The sequence below is a fragment of the Mustela putorius genome, unplaced genomic scaffold (genome assembly GCF_011764305.1).
Source record: "Mustela putorius furo isolate JIRA1106 unplaced genomic scaffold, ASM1176430v1.1 tig00000551_pilon_pilon_pilon, whole genome shotgun sequence".
Lineage (NCBI taxonomy): Eukaryota > Metazoa > Chordata > Mammalia > Carnivora > Mustelidae > Mustela > Mustela putorius.
The window spans coordinates 149,052-172,665 of record NW_025421412.1 but is presented as its reverse complement, the minus strand read 5'-3'; the positions used below and the strand labels follow the sequence as shown (position 1 = coordinate 172,665).

Here is a 23,614-nt window from a genome sequence, read left to right as displayed (position 1 = left end):
GCTCCATCCGCAGACCCTAACCCAGACCTGGGAGCCAGAGGCAGGACCTCAGAAGACTGAGCCACCCGGGCCCCCGAATCACTGGTCTTCCGACAGTGGCTTTACCTCTGAAGGACCCGGCATGTTATGGTAGGTTTCCCCGTGATTTCTTGGCTTTTGACCATTCGCGTCCGCCCGTCTACATCCTTTTTTCCTTGGTAATGAGGTGCGCCGGCTTTGCTTAAAGAACTGACTTCATCAAGAGGAGGAAAGGCTCAGTGTCATCACTTCTGTGGTCGCGGTCCCCGCGCCCCGTCCGGGACCCTCCGCGGGCCGCCGCGCGACTCTCGCACACACTGTCCACCCCGCTCCGCAGGGGCCGCAGCCGCGCCGCACGCGCCGGGAGACCGCGGGTCCGGGAACCGCTGCGGCCCGTTGGGGGTCCTCGTGGGCTCCCGTCCCCTCCCCGGTGACCGCCCGCCCAAGCCCCGCTCGCGGCAGCCGCACAGCCACGTCTACCGCGTCCCGCGGGCCGGCCTGGCCTGCGCGGCCCCCGCGCGCGGCCGGAGACTCAGAGCACCGGGGGACGCTCGCGCCGGCGGGGGGTCGTCCGCGAGACCGAGGCCGTCCCGCGGGTGAGGGGCCGCCGCGGGCGGACGAGGGGCGGGCGGGGTCACGGCGGGGCGGGGCGGGGCTGCGGTCACGGCGGGGCGGGCGAGGGTCCGCCCGAACCCCGCTCGCTGGGCTCCCCGGGCCGCGCGCGGCGGAGCTCCGGCTTCGGGTGCGGGAGGGTCGCTCACGAGGGGCCTCCGGCTCGGACCGCGGGCGCCCCAAGTCGGCTGGGCCGGACCGCGGGGCTCGGGGCGCCCCCGGCGGCTCCGTAGCACCCCCCACCCCCGCCCGGAATCGGTCTCCGCGGGCAGCCTCCGGGCTCCTCCCCGGGCTTCGGTCGCGGCCTCCTCGACCCGGGGCTTCTGCCTCCGCGGCGGGACGGGGACACGTGGGGCCTCCGGGCCGGCGCCGCCGCCTACACCCCCAGCCCGTCCGCGGTCGCCCCCGCCGGCCGCAGAGCGAGCCCACGAGTGAACGGCGCACGGACGGCACGACGCGCCCCGCCACCAGGGACCCTGAGGGCAAAGGAAAGGCGTCCAGGGCCCCCGATCCGCCGGCAACCCGAGGGTCAAAGAAGCGCCTCGGAACCGAAGGCGCGACCCCGGCTTCTGGCGCCACACGGGACGCGTTCGCGAGCGGCTTCCGGGGCGGGGTCTGGCCGGGAGCGGAAGCTCTGGCGCGGGCTCCGGGCGGGCCCGGCGGGCAGCGGGAAGGCGGGCGCGCGCCGCGGCGGTGGACGGCGCTCGGTCGGCCTCGCCGGCCCCGCGGCCATGAACCTGGAACGGCTGCGGAAGCGAGTGCGGCAGTACCTGGACCAGGTGGGCGGCCTGACGCGGGGCGCGCGGGAGGCGAGGCGGCTCGGAGCCCGGGCCGCAGGGCCGACTGTCGTCGCGGCCTTGGGGGCGCTTGGTCCGGCCGGGCCTGGGCCTTCGCCCTGCGCTAAAGCCCCGAAGGGACGGGTCCGGCCCCGCGCCCCGCCCGCCCGCGGTGCGGCGGGAAGGACGAGGGACGCCGCGGCGGGGGCCGGCGCGGGCCTCGGACTGGAGCCGCCGGGTGGGGAGGCGGGGCGCGCTCGGCGGGTCGGACTGGACGCGGAGCGGGGGCCGGTGTCCTGAGCGTCCCGCTGTCGACGAGTGGCGCGCGCCGGGCGCGACTCCGGAACCCGCGAGCTCGAGCAGGGAGGGGGCCGCGGCCCGCCGGAGCCGGTGCCTCGGTCGGTCCGCCGGAGCCGGTGCCTCGGTGGGTCCCGGTGCCGCGGTCGGTCCGCCGGAGCCGGTGCCGCGGTGGGTCCGCCGGAGCCGGTGCCGCGGTGGGTCCGCCGGAGCCGGTGCCGCGGTCGGTCCGCCGGAGCCGGTGCCGCGGTCGGTCCGCCGGAGCCGCTGCCGCGGTGGGTCCCGGTGCCGCGGTCGGTCCGCCGCAGCCGGTGCCTCGGTGGGTCCGCCGGAGCCGGTGCCGCGGTGGGTCCCGGTGCCGCGGTCGGTCCGCCGCAGCCGGTGCCTCGGTGGGTCCGCCGGAGCCGGTGCCGCGGTGGGTCCCGGTGCCGCGGTCGGTCCGCCGCAGCCGGTGCCTCGGTCGGTCCGCCGGAGCCGGTGCCGCGGTCGGTCCGCCGGAGCCGGTGCCGCGGTCGGTCCGCCGGAGCCGCTGCCGCGGTGGGTCCCGGTGCCGCGGTCGGTCCGCCGGAGCCGGTGCCGCGGTCGGTCCGCCGGAGCCGGTGCCGCGGTCGGTCCGCCGGAGCCGGTGCCGCGGTCGGTCCGCCGGAGCCGCTGCCGCGGTGGGTCCCGGTGCCGCGGTCGGTCCGCCGGAGCCGGTGCCGCGGTCGGTCCGCAGAACGGCACGGAGGGGCCTGAGCACTTCTCTCTGGCCCCGGGGACTGGTGAGCGATGAGACGGGCCTGGTGTCCACCCTTGGGGCGCTTAAAGTCTGCAAATTTGAACCCTTCCCTGAGCTTTCCTCCTGGCGGGCTGACTGGCAACAGAGTTGCAGTTTGCGTTCAAGAACGGAGAACGTTGCTAATGAGGAGATACTGTAAGAGAATTGCTTAAACGGTCTAGTGTTTTAGGGGCCTGCTGATAACATTTTTCCAATGTATAAGTTTAAAAAGAAAATCTACCTTCTTGAGCTGTATATTGTCAAAGATCTTACAACATGTTTTAATTGTACCTGAACCAAGCTCAGCTGAGATGTAAAATGGAGATAGGATTGGTGGACCCCTGCAACATGCAGTTACTGTATTAAGATGTTGATTTACTATATAATAGTCTAATAATATTAGATATTTGTTTAAAACTATTGAAATAACAGCAATTTTTCTTTTTAATACAGCAACAGTATCAAAGTGCTCTATTTTGGGCAGATAAAGTAGCTTCACTCTCTCATGGTAAGTGACAACTTCTAATTTTTTTTTTCTGATTTTTGTATTTAAAAAATCTTTCTATTTTTCCTTGTACCTATTACTACTTTATGTGATTTTTTTTTTTCCTTTCAGAGGAACCCCAGGACATTTATTGGTTGGCTCAGTGTCTTTACCTAACAGCGCAATATCATAGAGCAGCTCATGCACTTCGGTCACGAAAACTGGATAAAGTAAGTGTTGGTGTGAATGTTAAAGCTTCCCAAAGCTTTTCAAAATTGTCATTAGATTAAATGTCAAAATTATTTAAAAGGATTCAGTTTTTCTCACTGAATGTGAAGAGAAATTTTCTTATTCCTAATCTCAGTCACTTTTGCCCCCCCCCCAATCTAATCTCTAAGTTTTGAAAATTCTTTTTTCTAAGTAACCCTGGAATTATGGACATTCCCTTCACTCTCATTACTGCTTATACACGTCGGGTCTTTAATTTGTCTGCTTTCTCTAGAAACATCTATCCATTCTTCTTTCCCTCTCTTTTTAACTGTCTTAAACTGTCACAAAATACAGAACCCCAGGCCTGGCTATAGCACTCACAATATCACTCAGTGATCTCTCATCACTTACAGGGTAAAAATCAGATGCATCAGTAGGCACCAAAGGTCCCTTATGATTTCTCCGCAGTCTGTGGAACCCACCACCATGACCGCCACATGTAACATGCGGCCCAGTCTTGCTGAGTACTTGCAGTCCCCTGGACATGTGACAGCTGTTCATGCTCAGTGCCCGGAATGCTGGCCAACCTCTCACTCTTCTCTCCCTTGCACACGTTTTCTTTAGCGGGCTAGTATTTCTCATGCTTTTCTTTCAGACTTTCTGTTGTTTGTGTCTTACATAGTGCTGTGTTTATGTCTTCCTGCCAAAACCTCCTTGAGGGCAGATCCCAACTCCTTTTTATTCTCAACCATCTTATTGTTCTATTTTGCCTTTTTTAAAAAAAGATTTTATTTACTTCAGAGAGAGAGCGAGCGAGCACACACAAGCATGGGGGGAGTGCGGGGCAAAGGGAGAAGCTGGTTCCCAGCTGAGCAGGGAGCCTGATGCAGGACTCTGTCCAGGACCCTGGGATCATGGCCTGAGGTGAAGGCCGATACTTAATCAACTGAGCCACTTGGGTATCCCTCCTTACTCCTTTTTGAATCATTAGTACCTGATAAACAGATGAATATGAGTTAAAAAGACTGTATTTGGATTTTCTGCTAGAGTAAAAGGACATTATGAAAGTAACTTCATTTTATGTTTATAGTTTTCTCTTAGAATGCGGGTGTATATTATCTTGATCTCTTTTTTAATAGATTGATTTCTTTCTTAGCTATATGAAGCTTGTCGCTACCTTGCAGCTAGATGCCATGTAAGTATGCTCTCAGTTGCAGTTTTCTTTGGTAAAAATTTAATTATGTGAATGTTACACATCCCTACGGATGTGTAAGGATTCTGATGATCAAGCGTGGCAGTAAAGTAGTTCATGAGGAAATGTTTTCTCTAGTATTGTTTGCTATAAAATATTGATTCTCCATTTACTGGAATCTGACATGCATGAAGAAGATTCTGCTTTAGAATTTTAAATTTTAAACTCTACGTTTTAAATTCAGGTAATGGGTATGATATTATATTGCCCTTTTAAAGTCTACAGTACTTGTGTGTGTACTGTTAGCAGTCATGGGTGATGGACAGGATTTCTGGTTTTACACAGTATGCTGCGAGAGAACATCAGCAGGCTCTTGACATTCTCGACATGGAGGAGCCAATCAACAAAAGGTTATTTGAAAAATACTTGAAGGACGAAAGTGGCTTGAAAGACCCCTCCAGTGACTGGGAAATGTCACAGTCTTCGGTAAGTCATGCAGTTAGCATGCTGCCCTTAACATCAGTGAGAATTACTCACATGACGTGGCAAACGTAAATCACTTTCATTTATTTCAGTATAACCACATTAAAACAGTTTGGTTCCCAACTTATTTGCAACTGAAACACAAAAAGATCCCGAACGTTTCTGTGTCCTTAGTTGGAAGCTGTAGTTACGTCCTCATATGTTTGAATCTGAAAGAGGCTTACCTGAGATCTTTCTTCTCATTTTTGATACCTTAAACCTTTCCCCATCTTACTGTGTTGCACTCCCCCCCCCCAAAAAATAACCTTGGTTACCTTAGTTTGCTTCTTTGCAGGGAGTGGTCTGGTGTTACTGTGTTATTTAGTATATATTTCAGTCTGTATACTTCATATCTGCCTGAAGTTGTAAATTCCTTGTTGGTGGAGATTATATGATGTAACATAATAAATAATATTCACAGTTTTTTAATCCGAACTAATTTTTTTTTTATTTTTCTTTTTCTTTTTTAACAACCTTCTTGAGATATCTATGTGCTAAGAAGTGCATTGATTTTTCCACTAAGAAAGATATTTATGAGGGAGCTTGGTGTTACCATTATTATTTTGGACTGCTTATCCATTAATTTCTTGCTAAGAAATCCATGGTTTACTTGTAATGTGTTATTATTTTATGAAATTACTTTATTTTTTTTTTTAACAGGTCACAGGGTACTGACTTGGTCTATGTTTAGCTTGTTATATCTTCTAATATTTTTAGGTTTGGAATTCCTGATGACTTTTCTGTGCCTTTCACCCCTTTCAGCTGCCTATTTCTGGAGTTACGTGTTCCTTGAGGGTCAGAGTCTGGAATATAAGTTGAATTACTCATGTTAACTGTAGTAATGCGGTGGTTACCATTTCTGGATCATCTATAAGTTTAGTTACGTGTTTCTTGAGGGTCAGAGTCTGGAATACAAGTTGAATTATTCATGTTAACTGTAGTAATGCGGTGGTTACGTTGTGAACACTGTAGTATGTGCTAGCTGTGCAGAGAATGATTCCTTCTAGTTCTCAGCCTTGTAAGTTAGATGGGGAAAGGAAACTTGTCTGGGGTCACTAGTAAGCATCAGAGCTGAGATTTGAACTTAGATCTATCCAGTCCTACAAATCCATGACCATGGTGCTATGTTGCTGCATTTTCCAATATTAACTAAGAACCTTTCATTGAGAGCTGCCTGTCAAACTGCCTGAGTTTAATATTTGTTTGCCGTTTGCTATCTAAATCATTACCCTTTTGAGACAGAACAGATAAGGAACAAAGTAGCTGTGGCATGTGCTCTGTAAAAATTGTTAAAATGAGAAGAGCCTGGGAGAAACAGCTTAGAAAAGTTTTACTTTGCTTTCTTGTTTCTGTTAATTTATGCCATCTGATGGTTGGGATGGAATAAATCCTTTTAGAGGGTAAGAGTCTCAGTTTTCAGATAATATATAACTCTTTTTATTTGCACATGGGCGAAAGCACAAGGGTGGGGAGGGTCAGAGGGAGAAACAGACTCTCCACTGAGTGGGGAGCCCGATACGGGACTCGATCCTGGGACTCCAGGATCATGACTTGAGCCAAAGGCAGATGCTTAATCCACTGAGCCACCCAGGTGCCCCAAATAATATATAATTCTTGATCAAAAGTTAAGCTTAGAAGTATTGATTTAGTGCGTGACTCATTTTTCCAACAGATAAAGAGCTCTATTTGTCTCCTACGAGGGAAGATCTATGATGCCCTGGACAACCGAGCCTTGGCTACCTGTAGTTACAAAGAAGCTTTGAAGCTCGATGCCTACTGTTTTGAAGCATTTGATCTTTTAACATCCCATCACATGTTGACAGCCCAAGAAGGTTTGGAAACTCAGGTGTTTTCATGTTTAACACGATTAATATTGGTTGAATTTTTTTTTCCTCTGAAATCTGTAGAATCAAGAGCAGACTATGTGCAGGTTTAAATGGGTGTATTAACTTCCTTAGCATCTTCAAATGCGGAGCACATTGTTGTCAGAATCTTTAGGGGTTTTGCTATGATGAGACCATCTTTTGGAGAAGTGACTTAAGGTAGTGTAAACTGAGTTCTCGGTATCTGATTCAGAGGTGCCCGACCTGTGTATATCTCAAAGCCCCAAAGGGCTTTGAAAACATCAGTGTGCAGTTCCCAACTCCAGGCAAGTGGAACAGAATCTCTGGTGATGGGGCTTTGGCATCAGATGTTTTAAAGCTCTCAGATGACCTGAAGGTACAACTAGGGCTGAGAGCCATAGACTTAGTATGTGAGCAGTAATAGGAGGAGGAGACATGCAAGAAGCAGAGAGAAAGTGGAGGTGTTGTATGAATGAGGTTCAAGCATAGTTTAGGCTAGTGCCTTGGTTCTCAGCCAGGTTGATTTTGCCCCCTAAGGGTCCATTTTTGATTTTTACAAATTGGGCTTGGGAGTGCGAGGTTGCTACTGGCATCTAGTGGGTAGAGATCAGAGATCCTGCTAACTGTCCTGTGGTGCTAGGACGGCCGACTCTGACCGCACAGAGTGAGGCTGGGAAACCGGCTTGTTGGTCCTTCACCTCATGATGACCAACATCGCCTAAAAGGCTCCATGGCTCCGCCCTCCAGGTACTTCTCGTCATCTGGGTCTGGAACCATTGTCTTATTTGATCTTGTTATTTTCTCCTCTGAGTTTGATTTGCTTAGACCAAAAATTATAGAATATTTTTCATTGCTGATGTTTTCCCCCCTATAAATATTGTGAGGACATTCTTTGTTCTTAACATTTTTAAGAAAAAGAACTTCTTGAGTCACTACCTCTTAGCAAGCTCTGTACCGAAGAACAGGAATTGCTACGCTTTCTCTTTGAGAACAAATTAAAAAAGGTAAGTAAAAACACGTTGTTTTTGGTTTATGTAAATATGTCACTGAATTTGGCTTCTGTTCTTTTACTGGTTAAATTTTTAAAAGTTAATTTTTATTAATTTAGCATAATTGCAAGAATAAATTTAGATTACTTAAAATATATGATGTGATTAATAAAAAAGCTTCCAAAACCATGTCTTTCTCCTAGGGACTCGTTATACTAATTAAACTGTCACATAAATGGGATGATGTTGTATGAAAATGAGAACTTTTTCTTATGCTTCCTGAACTTGTAATTTGCAAATTACTTCCTGCCCTGGAATTCTGTGACAAAATTGAGAAGAGAGTTGAGCTAATTGAGAGGAGGGTGGTCGGGACCAGAAGTTAGGGCTTCCAGAGGTTCACACTGCCTTGTGCAAGCCCAGGCCCTTGGGCCAGATGGAGTCTGCCGTTTGATATGTACTGCTCACTGAGTTCATGTTTACCTTCTCTGTTGCAGTATAATAAACCTAGTGAAACTGTCCTCCCCGAGTCTGTAGATGGTTTGCAAGAGAATCTGGATGTGGTAGTGTCTTTAGCTGAAAGACATTATTATAACTGTGATTTTAAAATGTGCTACAAGCTTACTTCTGTGTAAGTATATCTACTCATATCTGTGTGGGAGCATAGAGCCCAGTCCCATTTGTACCTAGGAAGGGTCAGGACTGCTTTCCAAGTAATCTTGAACTAATTGATGATAATTTAAGTTGTCTTTACCTTTTGCTGACTACTAGAGGGTTTCTGTTGTCTTAAAGGAGCAGTTTATAGACACAGGTTTATGCACACTATTGCTTTATTCCATTACCTTGGGAATAGACATGCCCCCATCTGTCTTTTACAATTTGCAAGTTTGGAACTATGATTCTGGCACATAGTCTTATAAAATCCATTCTTTGTTAAAGTAGGGACAGGTGAATTCCTCTGGGTACTGGGTGCTGAGTCAGGCTCACTAAGTAGCCAGTCCATCTCCCCCACCACACACCAGCCTTCAAGTGCGTAGGATTCAAGCTTGTCTTTTAGCTAAATTACATATGCTGTTTTTAATGTGTGTGTTGTTGAAGTGAACACACATTTGCTATTTTTAACAGATCTTTGGGGTTGCTTAAAATCCTTGATACCATAAAAATTTAATTGACAAATGCTTATGATCTGTTTATATCTGCTCATATTATTTTTAATCCTTTTAAATAATTGGATTGCTTGTTTTATGTGTTATAGTTCTATTGACTTGAACTAAATACATGTGATAGTATTTATTTCTATTATTAACAAATAAACCAGAATTTTCCCTTTCATCTATAAGATAATCATTACCTTAACTGTGCCAACCTGAAGATGAATAAGAAAGTAAAAAAGAGGGGTGCCTGGGTGGCTCAGTGGGTCAAGCCTCTGCCTTTGGCTTGGGTCATGGTCTCAGGGTCCTGGGATCGAGCCCTGCATCGGGCTCTCTGCTCAGCAGGAAGCCTGCTTCCCCCCCCCCCTCTCTCTTTCTGCCTGCCTCTCTGCCTACATGTGATCTCTTTGTCAAATAAATGAATAAAATCTTAAAGAATAAAAGTAAGGTATTGTAACCCACAGTATTCTACATGATGTTGTAATGAGTATTTAGACATAGCTAATTTTAATGAGTTATGATCTGTTACGAACTGTTTCTGGTGTAGTAAATGTGTTGCATTGACTTTCAGAGTAATGGAGAAAGATCCTTTCCATGCAAACTGTTTGCCTGTACATATAGGAACACTTGTGGAGCTGAATAAAGCAAATGGTAAACGTTTTTTTAATTCAAATAATAATTGTTGGGGTGCCTGGGTAGCTCCTTTGGTTGAGAGTGGTTGATGTGCAACTCTTGACTCAGCTCTTGATCTCAGGGTAATGAGTTCAGGCCCTGTGTTGGGCTCTGTGCTGGATGTGGAGTGTACCTAAAACCAAACAATAAATAAAATGATAATTGTTAAGGGATGGTTGGGTGTGGGGTTCCTGGGTGGCCCAGTGGTTAGGTGTCTACCTTTGGTGCGGGTCATGATCCCAGGGTCCTGGGATCAAGCTGTGCGTTGGGGAGCCTGCTGCTCCCTCTTCTTGCTGCTCTCCCATTTGTGCGCGCACACACACTCTCTCTGGCAAATAAAATCCTTAAAAAAAAAAAACCGTTAACACAAAAAAAATTCTGTAACTGGAAGTTTTTCTCTCATAAATCCTGGATAATTGAGATTGCAGGTGACAACATAGTGGAGTTCTTCAGTGAGGGTGAGGAACGAGGGTAAGACAGGCTTGCCGAGATGACTGAGGGTCGACCAGGACACTCCTTTACCCTTGCCTCGTTCTCTCCAGTGTAGTTTCTGGTTTGGGTCACATAAGCTTTAGAGTACTGGGGGGCAGTTTTCCTTTTGTAAAATCCGTAAGAAAATCGGTAAGACAGCAGGCAGTAACTGTTTAGAAACTGGAGGGGGATAGATTTTTTTGCTTGTGCTTTCCATATTTTAACATTTCAGGAACATTCAGTTACATTTAGATGCTATTTGCCCTTAAATCTTTTAAACTGAGTAGTGAACTCTGCCAGGAGTTTAAAGAGCCAGACACTCCAGCCCCAAACCCTGCTGCTCACAGCCTGTGGGCCAGCAGCGTCCCGTCTCCTGGAGCTCTCTGCAGATGCCTGCAGATGCTGCCTCTCCTGGTCTAATGAGTCCAAGTCTGCGTGTGGGAAATGTCACCAGGGTGTTTTAGGACTTGGACTTATTTATCAAGAAGTCATCTTGCTGAGTTGGTAAACTGAAGAAAATTTGGTTATGCAGATTGGTTGTGGGTGATTAAGGTGGTCCATAATAAGGCCATAAAGTCAGAGACATCAGTTTTTGTTTTTAAGTTTTTTATTTATTTATTTGAGAGAGAGCCTGAGAGGGGAGAAGGTCAGAGGGAGAAGCAGACTCCCTGTGGAGCTGGGAGCCTGATGTGGAACTCGATCCTGGGACCCTGGGATCATGACCTGAGCTGAAGGCAATGGCTTAGCCAACTGAGCCCCCCAGGCGCCCCCAGTTTTTAAGACAGGTGAAGAGCTGAGACCTTTTTAAGCAACATGACGGGCTGTGTCCTGTGCCGTTCATCCAGTTCATCCCCGCTCACTTACGGGGGCAGGAGTGGGGACGGTGGAGGTGAATGAAGCAGCTGTAGCAGCTGCCCTGTGCGGTTCATGTATCTCATTAGGTAGAAAGAAAGAAAAGTATGAAGTTATTGCCGTGAGAACAAAATCTGTGTGATTTTGTTCTATGTAACTAGAGGAAAGTTGTATTTTAAAATTCATTGGATGTAATTTTTTTCTTTTTCTCTAATGTAGAACTTTTCTATCTTTCTCATAAGTTGGTGGATCTATATCCTAGTAATCCTGTAAGTACATGTATAATGTATACCTTTTTTTGATGGTTTTTGTTTGTTTGTTTGTTTTCTTTGTTACCTGAACCTTAAAAAAATACTTAATTGGTGTTTAATTAGTAACTTACATTTAAGTTCAAGCGAATAATGTTTCATTTCAAGGTGTTGAAGAACCTCCTAGTGCTATGATAATTAGAAGCAGCATTACATTTTTCAGTCCATGAAGGTTTTTTTTCTTTTTTTAGATATCTTCAGACAGTAACAAAAGACACAAATAAGACAAAAATCCTTTTTTTTTCTGGTTATGGAAATTATATATACTTCTTTTAGAATACTTGATGTAAGAAAAATAAGATGTTGAAAGTGAAAGTCATATCACCTCTCGCGAGTAATGCTCTTTCATGTTGCATGTGTAAGATACCTAACTGAACTGTGTAGTGATTGAATCTTTGTGTCTCCCACTTTTCTGTGGGTCACAGCCAGGACCCAGAAATTGAAACGGGAATCAGGAACTATGTCTTTAGAGACAGAAGTCAGGGATCAAGGCCTAAGGCCCACATAAGGTACATAATCTGTACCTTAGGCCAGCATGAAAATAATTAAGAAAGAGGCAAAACCAGTGCAAGAGAAGTTAGCTAATGAGGTCGATCCTGGTGAGTGCCTGCTAGAGCCAGGGTCAAGCCAGGGCAGACATGATGTGGACTGGTGTTTGAACTAAGTGTTTAGGAGCCTCATCTTGAATGCTGCAGGAACATCATTGAAGGCACTTTGAGGAAGAATCTATTCTTTTTCATCTAGGACTTGATAGATAGCCTGTCTTAGAGAAGTTTCCAACTTGAACTAGAATAACTTGAGCTTGAACATGTGATGGGACATCTAGTCCCATCTCTGGCCTAAATGTTAGAGATTTCCAGTTCCAAGTTAAGCATCTATGGTCACAGTAAATTCTGAATTTTGTAGGTGTCTTGGTTTGCAGTGGGATGCTATTATCTTATGGTTGGTCATAAAAATGAACATGCCAGAAGATATCTCAGGTATGAATCTGTTGTTTTCCTCTGTAATAAGCCTATAGGAACTGAATTTTTGTTCATCCTTTTTAATACAATAATTAGTTAACTAATTTAAAAGCAGTATGAAAGAATGATTTCTTTAGCATATTCAGTTAAGTTATATCAATTATGTACCTTTTATAAGATGTCATGAGGGGAGATCAGTCAGTGGTGTGGACCTTGTTCTCAATAACTTATGATATATTTAAATCATTTATAAATGAGAAGAAATATGAAAGAATAATGTGATTTGAAGCCTGTTTTTTATTTACAGAGATACTGTTAACAGTTGTGAAATTACGTGAAACCACGTGAGATTGGGATCACTAAATGTGACTATAGAACAGAATTCTTGGCATAGTGAGCTAGTTTATAGAAGTATCTGCTGCGTCTTAGCTTTAGGAACTCCATGCAACCCAGTCTAGCTCCTGAACCAGTATTACTCAATTACTGACGTGCAGAAGAATGTCCAGTGTGGGAAGAATAACTGTGGATTTAAGGTTTTATAATAACTGACTTCTTCCATGTGAGCAAAATAGAAAATGGCTCTAAGGGAAAGTGTATAAACTTTGGAGAAAAAATTTTAAGAATGACTGTATGACTAGGATGATATCTCTTGTTTCAGCAAAGCAACAACACTTGAGAAGACTTATGGGCCTGCGTGGGTAGCGTACGGGCACTCGTTTGCGGTGGAGAGTGAGCACGACCAGGCCATGGCTGCCTACTTCACGGCCGCACAGCTGATGAAAGGGTACTGCAGAGCACGTGGTAAAATCCACGAAGGATTGCTTTTGCCCACAGAATGGACATTTCCATGATTTCTGCCATGCCATTGGGTTCCTGAACTAAACAAAAGTACCTTACCTGTGTGTTGTTAGTAGCTTATAATTGTAAAATAACTGGAAATTGAGGGAAAGAGAGGCTGGTGTAGTGATTTTGTCTAGCAGTTCACCTTGACCAGTGCAGAAGGGAACTAGGAAATTAAGCTGAGGGAAGAGATGCGACCCTTCTCCTGCTTATGCAAGAATGAAAGCATTCATAGTATGCCAGTTGTTATTTATGTCCTATTTAAGTCCAAAAGGGATTTGCTGTGGGCTTAGAGGACTGTTTTTGCCAGTGTTCTAGATTGATATCAATATTAAGGATATCAATACTCAGTGACGTAAATGTGCCCTAAGAGTATCTTACTTTGGGACGTGAAGTGTTGCTATTGTTCCTGTCTACTCTCTTTGGACTCAGGTGGCCCCAGCCCTAGGCCCTAGCCCTAGCAGTGTTCTTTTATGTGGGCTGTCTCTGTCTCTGGGGAGGTGGCAGGAGTGCAGTAGCTCAAACTGCTGATCTTGCCCAGTGATGCCCCCTCTCGAAAGACAGATGTAATCGCAGGACTTCCTGCTGGGAATAACGGACAATACGAGTTCCAGACTTTCAGCAACACCTGATGTGCAGAAAGCCCTCGTACAAGTTAGCTACCTTGATTGGTTTGCTGGTGGTATTCAGGAGTGGGGTCATACAGTCATTTGCACTGAATGTTTCTTTGTTAGGTTTGACCCTTTTCAGACTATCAGACTTATTTTTGGTGCCCAGTTTTACATCTAAATTATTAATGATTCCCAGATTTTTTTTTCAGTTCTGTTCTATTCTGTATGTATGACTTCTATACCTAACTTGTCACCCGTGCGCATCCTGTAAAGGAAGTAGCTTCCTCGCTGCGTCAGTCTCTTCAGACCGCCTTACCAAAGTGCCTTAGACTGGGTGCTTGGAAGAATGAAAATGTATTTTCTCATAGCTCCAGAGGCTGGGAAGTCCCTGGTCAAAGTGCTGGCCCGTCGGTCCCTGAATGGGGGCGTCCTTCCGGACTTGCACATGCCACCTTCTCACTGTGTCCTGATGTGGCCGGGAGAGAGCTCTGGTCTCTTCTTTCACAGGGGCACCGGGGGGCCCTTATGTGTCACGTTCCCACCCTTCTGACCTCATTTAACCTTTATTATTTCCTCACAGGCCTTCTCCAAATGTGATCACATCGGGATAGGGTTTAACATGGATTTGGTCAAGGCAGGGGCATATAAATTCAGTCCTAATGCCAACATGTTACAAACAGTCCTCCAGAGACGCCTGGGTGGCTCAGTCGGTTAAGTGTCTGCCTTTGGCTCATCAGGTCATGATCTCAGGGTTGCAGGATTGAGCCCCACCTTGAGGCTCCCTACTCACTGGGGAGTGTGCTCCTCCCTTTTCCTCTGCCCTCCCCACCTCAAATAAACAAAATCTTAAAAAAAAAAACCAAACTACAAAACCCTCCAGGTTAAAATTGTTCATCCTGTTATTGATTTACCTAAATGGTCCTTGATACCCCGTCCAGGGTTCTCCAGTTTATCCACCGGGATGTGTGAGGCCTCGTCCAGTGCTTTGCCGAAGCTTGGTTCCCATGTCTACTAACCCCTAATCTGTCAATCTGGTAAATTAGCAGGGAAAAAGTTTCCGTAATGTACCGTGCGTGGTTCCTTACCAGCACAGGCTAGGGTGGTGTCGTCTGTTTCCCCCCCCACCCCCGGTGTTCACAGACTCAGTTACTATTGGTTGGTAGTTAATTCCTGCCTAAGAATCAAAACCAATGACAATGTTTCCCAATCTAACAGACTTTATCCAATTAAAATTTCAAATCAGCTCATCAAAATAAGCATTATTCTTTTCTGTTCTTCTCCCTCAGAACAATTTTGCATTCTTTTAACTTGCCCTGTGTTTGGATAAATGTTTGAAATTGTGTAAATATTTTAAAGTTTCCTTTATGATTTTTTCTTTGAGCCACTGGTTATGTAAGAGTATGTTGTTTAATTTCCACATATATGTGAATATCCCACATTTTCTTCTGTTAGGCTTTCTAGTTTGATTCCATTGTGGTTGGAGAACATAGTCCTTTCAAATTTATTCAGGCTTGTTTTATGACCTAACATGGTGTGTCGTAGAGAACGTTCCGGGTACACTTAAGAATTCTGCTCTTTTTGGGTACAGTGTTGTTGTTGTAATCCCTCGGGTCTGGTTGGGTGATGTGTGGTTCTTACCTTCTGTTTTCTTGTTTGTCTTCTGCCCATTATTCTGTCCACTAAGGCAGGGCGGGGCATTGAAGCCTCCCAATGATTACTTTATGAATTGTCTCTTTTCCCCTCCACTTCTGGCTGTTTTTGCTACATGTATTTTGGGTCTCCATTTTTTGGTTCTTGATGGATTGAAGCTTTTATTAGTATAGAAGGTCCTTCGTTGTCTGTAACAGATTTTGTCATAAGGCTGATTAGTGTGATATTAGTATAATCTCACCAGTTCTTTGTTACTGTTTGCGTGGTCTTTTTCCACTCTTTTACTTTCAGCTTCGTGTCTTTGAATCTTAAGTATGTCTTTTCTAGACAACATGTAGTTGGTTCGTGGTTTTATTATCCATTCTGCCAATGTCTTGCCTTTTGATGGAATTTTATCCAGTTATGTGTTAGATAATTACTGAGAAGCTAGAATTTAAATTAGCCATTTTGCTCTGTTTTATATTATATCTTTTTTGTCCTTCCTTGTTACTGCCCTTTGTATTAGATATTTTATAACAAACATTTTAATTCCTTGATTTTTCCTTATACTATGTTCTTTGAGTTGTGGTTTTTTGTTCTTGTTGTTTTTAGTGGTTACTTTGGAGATTACAGTTAACATCTTAAAACAGTCTAGTTTGGATTCATACCAACAAAGGGGTTTACAACACCAACAACCAGTTCTCTGATTCTCTGGACACCAGCTGGGTCCCTAAAAGTCAATTCAGTTCTGATATTACCCAGACTTAGTGGAGACCTTTCACAGGGTGAGCTCGCAGTGCCACAAGACTGCCCCCCCCTCCCCACTTCAGATGCCAGTGGTAAGTCCTAGGCCACTTTTACTTCTGACTGGCTATGAATCAGAGCTTCCCATGACTCTCTCCTGAGATTTGATGATTTGCTAGAATGGCCCACCAAACTCAGGAAAACATCTTACTTACATTTTCTGGCTTGTTATAAAGGATACACTAAGGAATAGCCAGATGGAAGAGATGCACAGGGCAGTGTGGGCAGGGGAGCCTGCAGCCGTCTGTCCCTTTCCAGGCATGCCACCTCCCAGCACTGCTTTGTTCCTGCCAACCCAGAAGGTCTGAGGCTCATTGTTCTAAAGGTTTTATGGGGCTCGATTGCCAGTGCTTCCCTTCCTGGGAGGTCAGTGGTGAGGAACAAAAGTTGCAACCCTCTCATCACTTGGTCCTTTTGTAACTGGTCCCATCACAAGGCAGAGCCATACCTGGAGTCACCTTCATTAGCATAAACAGGTATGATCAAAAGGAGTCATGAATAACAAAAGAAATTCCCATCACTCAGGAAATTGTGAGGGTTTTAGGTGCTCTGTATCAGAACAAGGGAGAAGACGATTGTCTTATTCTACCATAGCAACTTCCTTCCTGTAGTACGTAAAAATTAATCCCTGTGCAGCTCTGTTCCCTCCTACCTCCTTTCTCCCTTGTACTATGATCATACACATTACATCTTAAACATTGTAAGTCTCTCAACACAAATTTATAATTATTGTATTCAGTTATCTATTAAATCAGATAGAAGATAGGAGTTGCAAACAAAAATACATCTTATGTTTGTGTGGTCACTTTTTTTTTTTTAAAGATTTTATTTATTTATTTGACAGATCACAAGCAGGCAGAGAGGCAGGCAGAGAGAGAGGGAAGCAGGCTCCCTGCTGAGCAGAGAGCCCCATGCGGGGCTCGATCCCAGGACCCTGAGACTGTGACCCGAGCCAAAGGCAGAGGCTTTAACCCACTGAGCCACCCAGGCACCCCTCTATGTGGTTACTTTTACTAAGCTTTTTTTTTTTTTTAATGTGGTATTTGAGTTACTGTGTAGTGTCCTTTTCATTTCAGCCTGGGGGACTCCCTTTGGTATTTTTTTTTTTTTTTAAAGATTTTATTTATTTATTTGACAGAGATCACAGGTAGGCAGAGAGGCAGGCAGAGAGAGAGGGAAGCAGGCTCCCTGCTGAGCAGAGAGTCGCATATGGGGCTTGATCCCAGGACCCTGGGACCATGACCTGAGCTGAAGGCAGAGGCCTTAACCCACTGAGCCACCCAGGCACCCCTGCCCTGATAAATTCTTGATTTTGCCTTCATTTTCAAGGATCGTTTTATTGGGTATGAAATCTTGGTTGGCGCTCTGTTTCTTTCAGCACTTTAAACACTGTCCGTCTGCCTTCTTGGCCTCCACATATTTGATTAGAAGTCAGATGTTAATCTCACTGGGCCTCTTGTGTGCTATTAGTTGAGGATTCTCAATGCTTTAAAGATGGGAGGGTCGCCTTTTCAGTGGTCTGTGATGTGTCTAGGTGTGGACCTCTGAGTAGCCTACTTGGAAGGGTTTTTTTTTTTTTTTTTTTGGCTTTGAGGTGTTTGGGCCCAAATATTCTTTGGTTTCAAATATCTTTCTGCTCCTTACTGTTTCCTTTTGCTTTCTGGGGCAAATGCATCATCGTGCATATTTTGGTGTGCTTGGTGGTATCCCCCAGGTCTCTGAAGTTCTGTTCGTTTTTCTTCATCGTTTTATCTTTCTGTTCCTTAAATTGGGTAATCTTCAGTTGACCTGTTTTCATGTTCACTGGCTTTTCAGCTTTTTCAAACTGCTGCCAAGCCCTTCTAGTGATTTATTTTATTTTTCAACTCAAGATTTTCTGTTTATTTCTATTTTCATATTTAAAATAGGTTATTTAAATTGTTTGTCTAGTACATCCAACATCTGGTCTTTGTCTCAGACACTTTCTATTGACTGATTTCACCCCTCACCTCTGACCCTCAGATTGCTAATTGTTCTGTGTGTCTTTTGTACACGTCAGCTATTTTTCTAGAACAAACACCCCTCAGATTGTTGTAACCACTTGGTTAACTTCCAGAGTTTTGAAAAAGTTTATTTTGATAATTAGGCAGTGTTCTTGTTTCTTTAATGGAGGAGAGTTTTTAAGAGGTCCTTACTTGGCCATTTTGGAAGTACTTTCTCCAGGTAAATCCTTTTAAAGAGTTCATGGGGCGCCTGAGTGGCTCAGAAGCCTCTGCCTTCAGCTCAGGTCATGATCTGAGGGTCCTGGGATCCAGCCCCGCATCAAGCTCTCTGCTCAGCGGGGAGCCTGCTTCCCTTTGTCTCTCTCTGCCTGCCTCTCTGTATCCTTGTGAGCTCTTTAAAAAAAAAAAATAAAATGAAGGGAGTTGAGGGAAATTGGAAGGGGAGATGAACCATGAGAGACTATGGACTCTGAAAAACAGTTTGAGGGTTTTGAAGGGGTGGGAGGCAGGTGGTGGCCAGGTGTTGGGTATTATGGAGGGCACGTATTGCATGGAGCACTGGGTGTGGTGCATAAACAATGAATTCTGTTACACTGAAAAGAAATTAAAAAAAAAAGTTCTTCATGACTCTTCTGTAGGTGATACAGTCTTTATCTGAGTCATGATTCTTTTTTTTTTTTTTTTTAAGATTTTATTTATTTATTTGACAGACAGAGATCACAAGTAGGCAGAGAGGCAGGCAGAGAGAGAGGAGGAAGCAGGCTCCCTGCTGAGCGGAGAGCCCGATGCGGGGCTTGATCCTAAAGCAGAGGCTTTATTTAACCCACTGAGCCACCCAGGCGCCCCACTGAGTCATGATTCTTGATTAAAACCGGAGAACATACCATCCAGTTGGTTACTATTTATAGACTTTCTTAGACCCATCTTCAAAGAAATATTATTCTGTTCCTTTTAATGTAATTACTGGTCTGACAAGATGGAGATTCAGTTAAGGGATTGGTACTTAATCTGTGCCTAGAACTGTTGCAGAGGATGTGAAAATGGGGTATACACGACATACTTCTGAACTCCCTGGCATAGAACTGATAGGAATTGAAATAATAGGAATCCACGCAAGGGAGAGCCATTTAGGTTAGAAAGGCAGAAGCATTTAACAAAGAGGAGTGGAACTTGAACACGTCACAAAGGACACACAGTACCGAATCAGAAGAGGAGAGGAGGGAAGACAGTCCGGGCTAAGGGTCTGACCTTAGCATCATGGAAGAAAACAGGAAGCACACATGCCCTTCTGCTTCAGAGGGTTTTTGATTTTTTTGTTTTTACTGTAGAATGATGAAAAAGATGAATAGGTTGCTGATTGTAGAAGTAGTAGGTAAGCAGTAAAAAACCTGTTAGACCTTGATTAAATATCAATAAAGAAAGTGTTAGAAAAAAGTAAGCACCTTGTTTTTCGGCTGTGATTAAGTTATTTTGCAGACAGGATTTAAACGTGATAAATTAATTTCTGCCGAATTATAAAGTTTTAGGTGTTGAATATGTGAAATTTTCCATTATTTTTAGGTGTCATTTGCCAATGCTGTACATCGGATTAGAATATGGATTGACCAATAACTCAAAATTGGCTGAAAGATTCTTTGGCCAAGCCCTCAGCATTGCACCAGAAGACCCATTTGTTATGCATGAGGTTGGCGTGGTTGCATTTCAGAATGGAGAGTAAGTACCGAGAGGCCCCAAATCCTCCCTTTTTTCTTTTCCGTAAATGAAGTAAAACCTCAGTCACTATTTATTAGATTTTTGTTTATAAATACGTACCATTTTAGGAGATGGAGGCAGACAGTTTGAAAAAAAAGAAGAAAATACAAAGTGTTTTCTTGGATTTCTTTAAATTTGCTAACAGTTTGGTTCCTTTGGACACGGGCTGCACAGGCACATAGTTCCAAAACTGGACAGTTGTTGCCAGTGGTGAAGTGACCGTACCCCACAGGGTGGCTCGGAGGCATCCTGGAGCCCTTCTTCTCCTTGATTAGGAGCTGGACTCGTACATTTGAGGAAGATTTCTCACAGTTGTGAAACAAAACTGTTGTTGTTCATTTAGTTGGCAGTTAAACCAAAAAGTAAACTAATTAGAATGGCTCAGTCTGAGTTTCCTGGTCACTCGAGACATTACTGTATCCTTGGATATTTGTAGAATAATTCAGTGTCCTACTGTAAAGAGAAAAATATTTATAGTCCTTCGCACTAAATTATACATTAATTTAAAGACAGCGAATCAGTACTACTGTAGTGTTTTTTATGGTGTGTGTGTGTATCTTCTAAAAATTGGATGATCTAGTATATATGAAAGCAAGTTTGGAGCTGTTTTAATATAATATACAGTGATGATTTAATAGACAATCTATTGGTTTTGTAAGCCACAGTCAGCACTTTCCTGTTTGCAGACAGATGCACATTCCCAGACGACGCAGAGGTGACATTCTGCTTTCCTATTAGTGCTCTCATACTGTAAATGAGCGTTGTTTTTGTTTTTGTGTGTTTTTTTTTAAGATTTTATTTATTTGTTTGACAGACAGAGATCACAAGTAGGCAGAGAAGCAGGCAGGGAGAGAGGAGGAGGGCCTGATGCGGGGCTCAATCCCAGGACCCTGGGATCATGACCTGAGCCGAAGGCAGAGACTTTAACCCACTGAGCCACCCAGGCACCCGAGCGTTTTGGTTTTTTGCAGTCTATTTTGTGTCACATTTGTCACATTTTTTTGCTTTCTCTTGATGGTGTAACTGTTTAAAATGATCCCAAGCCTGGTATGTGCTGTTTGTGACCCTCCACACAACAGGGCTACAGATGATGAGTTCTGTTGCTGGCTGTGTTCAGTGTCCGTGCATCAGCATGTATGTTAGATAAGGTATCAGTCAACAGAAGCACATGGAAAACAGGTTATATGTTCAGTAGTTGACCATAGGTTTGTAGGAACTTGACCCTACATTCTGCCTGGAGCCATAGTTTAGTATTTGCTAAAAGTGTTCACTGTGACTTAATGGAATATAACTACCAAGAATAAAGAGAATTAATCGTATCTTCTAAAATCTGATGACCTGTGATTTTAAGGCTATAAAATTAATCATGTATCTGATTTGAATTTGAATTTTAATAAACTATTTACAGAAATTCACCTCATTTTTCTTACTATGTGTATACTTGCTAATTCTGAATAATCTGCAAACTTTCCCCCTCTATTTTAGATGGAAAACAGCAGAAAAATGGTTTCTTGATGCTTTGGAAAAAATTAAAGCAATTGGAAATGAGGTATTCTATGTAATATCTGTTACTCTTAAGTGTGTTTGCTGTTGAATGAGAACAATAATAAGGACAGTCTATCTTGCCCAAGACAATGGGCTAATACTTACCCTGGCAAATGGCTTGTTAATGTTGAGATTTCAGGCATTTATCTTGCTACATGGAATAAATTGGGTCTGTTTCTAATTGAGAGGCTAGGTGTCAATTGTTTGCTTCCTAAGAGACTGTAGTTTTGATATGTGGGAGTAATTAGAATATATTTGTTGATTATTTGATATGGGGAGTGTTGTGATCGTGGACACTGGTGGGCACTGTATCCTCTAACATACGATACCCTTCTCTGGAACTGAAGTTGCCCCCTCGTTGATTAATGTGTAGATGGACGGTGCTCAGTGCTGTAGGAGTAAGGCCGGGCATCCTTTTAGTCAGACCTATCATGGCTCTTTCTTCCCTTGTACTTAAAAATAGATTTAGATCTCTCAGCGTTTGAAATATTTAACTAGGTTTTACCATGTGAAAGATGTGTGCTTACGAACTAACTTTCCAGCTAGCTTGGATGTATAAACCTGGGTATTATTTTGAAATTAACAATTTTAGATACTGTCAGCTTCTGTAGGTAAGGGATTTGCATATTCCTACTCTTCTGGTTCTTGATTCTTCTCATTTACCTCTATTTTGTTTTATTCCTTGCTGACTACCATGTCCCATTTTTACCTTGTTCCTTTTGGGGCAGCCTTTTTTGTAGCCCACAATCTTCCTTGGCTGTTGCTTCCTCTACTGACAGACCCAGCTCCCTCTGGAGCCCTGCCAAGGGGCAGTCCACTTGTCCCCATACACATAGCTTTATCTGTTTTGGTCTTTTATTTGTCCCAGGAACTTAAAAACACGGTATTTCTGTATGTTGATACAGTATGTATATAATGAATGTGTTTCTGTTCATACGGGGTTGCCACATGTCACCCTGCCAGTCTTCAGAGTTGAATAGCTTAGAGCTTTGCTGCTCTAACTAGACCAGCTGCCTTAGCATCACCTGGAAGCTGACTAGAAGTGCACAATCCTAGATGCACTGAATCATAGTCTGCAGTTTAGGCAAAATCCCAAGATGATTCTCAGGCACAGAAAGCTTTAAGACACACTATCACAAACCACACTGAGAGTTGAAACTATATTTTTTGATGATCTGAGGGCACTGTGGAGTCTTACAGAAATTTATAGTAATGGGTTTAAGTACAAATGCACAATACTATGAAATTGATAAAATGCCCATTAAAAAGTGAAATGAAGATGGGGAAGTACTGTTGACTTTAGTTGTTAACTGTAGCAAAGGTCAGAGTAGCCATAGGGAAGCAGTGGTGCCTTAAGGATCATGAAGGGTGTTTTTTTGTTCCCATGGGCTCTGGCTTCTGGAGCCAGGCTTGGGGGCTGGAGATTGTGGCTCAGGTCTGTCGTCCTGTTAGCTTAGACTGATCGTGTGTCCACTGTGTGCTAAGCTCTGAGCAAGGTGTTGGGAGCCAATAGGAAACTGGCGTGATAGTTCCTACCCTTAGACCTGTTGGGGATTGGAGATTAAATTGGCAGTAATTAAACAGTGCACAAAAACAGCTGTGATTGAGCAAATAACGGAACCCACCGGGGGCGGTTAACCCAGACTTGAGGGGCCAGGAAGGCCTCTTGGGTACGGCATCTTACTCCTCCGTCCTAGTGCAGGCGCAGACGGCAGCCAAATACAAGTGAGGAGAAGGTCATAGAAGGTTAGAGAACAGTATGTGCCGGCTTGGAGCGAATCCATTACAGCCTGGATTTTAAGTTCATAGAGTTTAAGTTCACAGGATTTACTTCAAGAAATGTGTCAAGAGGGTTAGGTGTTGATCATTAAGGACCTTGTACCTTATCCTGAGGTGGTGGGGCCCAGACAAGACTTGTTACATGGGGGCTGATGAGCGAGTCTTTGGTGGTTCCTAGGGGTTAGGGATGATGAGGGCACCAGGCACGAGAGGCAGGCGCTCAGAAGGGCCTGAGGTTGGGGAGCTGGGCTGGCAGGGTAAGAGTTTAGTGGGCGGTGTACTGGATTTGCAGTGCTTGTGAGCCTTCTAAGTAGGAATATTTAGTAGGCAGATGGAAAGCTCTGAGCTGGAGATACAGAAGTTGAACTTCTTCATGGTGTGGCTCATTAACAAAGTTGTGTTAATAATAATAGTGTCCTCAGGAAGTCTCTCCTAATAGGAAAGAAAGATGGAGAATCCAATGAATACCTCCTTCATGCTGCGTAGGTACTGGGAAAGAGGGCGGCCTTCGTGGGTACGTGGGATGGTGCGGCTGAATGGGTCCATCTGAAAGGCGGC

General features: G+C 44.8%; 1 protein-coding gene across 6 annotated transcripts in view; it reads left to right on the top strand.

Moving 5' to 3' along the window:
* Positions 1-558: 558 nt before the first annotated feature.
* The window catches only part of CDC16 (cell division cycle 16), a 37,915-nt gene continuing 14,859 nt past the window's right edge, over positions 559-23,614 (top strand). For 3 of the 6 annotated variants that reach the window (XM_045081230.1, XM_045081229.1, XM_045081232.1), the window contains exons 1-14: positions 1,252-1,409; positions 2,914-2,968; positions 3,077-3,174; positions 4,311-4,349; positions 4,692-4,832; positions 6,541-6,700; positions 7,625-7,716; positions 8,196-8,329; positions 9,421-9,500; positions 11,064-11,113; positions 12,059-12,132; positions 12,773-12,898; positions 19,541-19,693; positions 21,218-21,281. In XM_045081230.1, the coding sequence (XP_044937165.1) occupies positions 1,362-1,409; positions 2,914-2,968; positions 3,077-3,174; positions 4,311-4,349; positions 4,692-4,832; positions 6,541-6,700; positions 7,625-7,716; positions 8,196-8,329; positions 9,421-9,500; positions 11,064-11,113; positions 12,059-12,132; positions 12,773-12,898; positions 19,541-19,693; positions 21,218-21,281 (1,314 nt within the window). In that variant the 5' untranslated portion in view covers positions 1,252-1,361. Of the gene's footprint in view, positions 615-1,251; positions 1,410-1,725; positions 1,831-2,913; positions 2,969-3,076; positions 3,175-4,310; positions 4,350-4,691; positions 4,833-6,540; positions 6,701-7,624; positions 7,717-8,195; positions 8,330-9,420; positions 9,501-11,063; positions 11,114-12,058; positions 12,133-12,772; positions 12,899-19,540; positions 19,694-21,217; positions 21,282-23,495; positions 23,539-23,614 lie in introns of those variants that run through there. The other 3 variants (XM_045081234.1, XM_045081233.1, XM_045081231.1) reach the window with 3 other exon arrangements.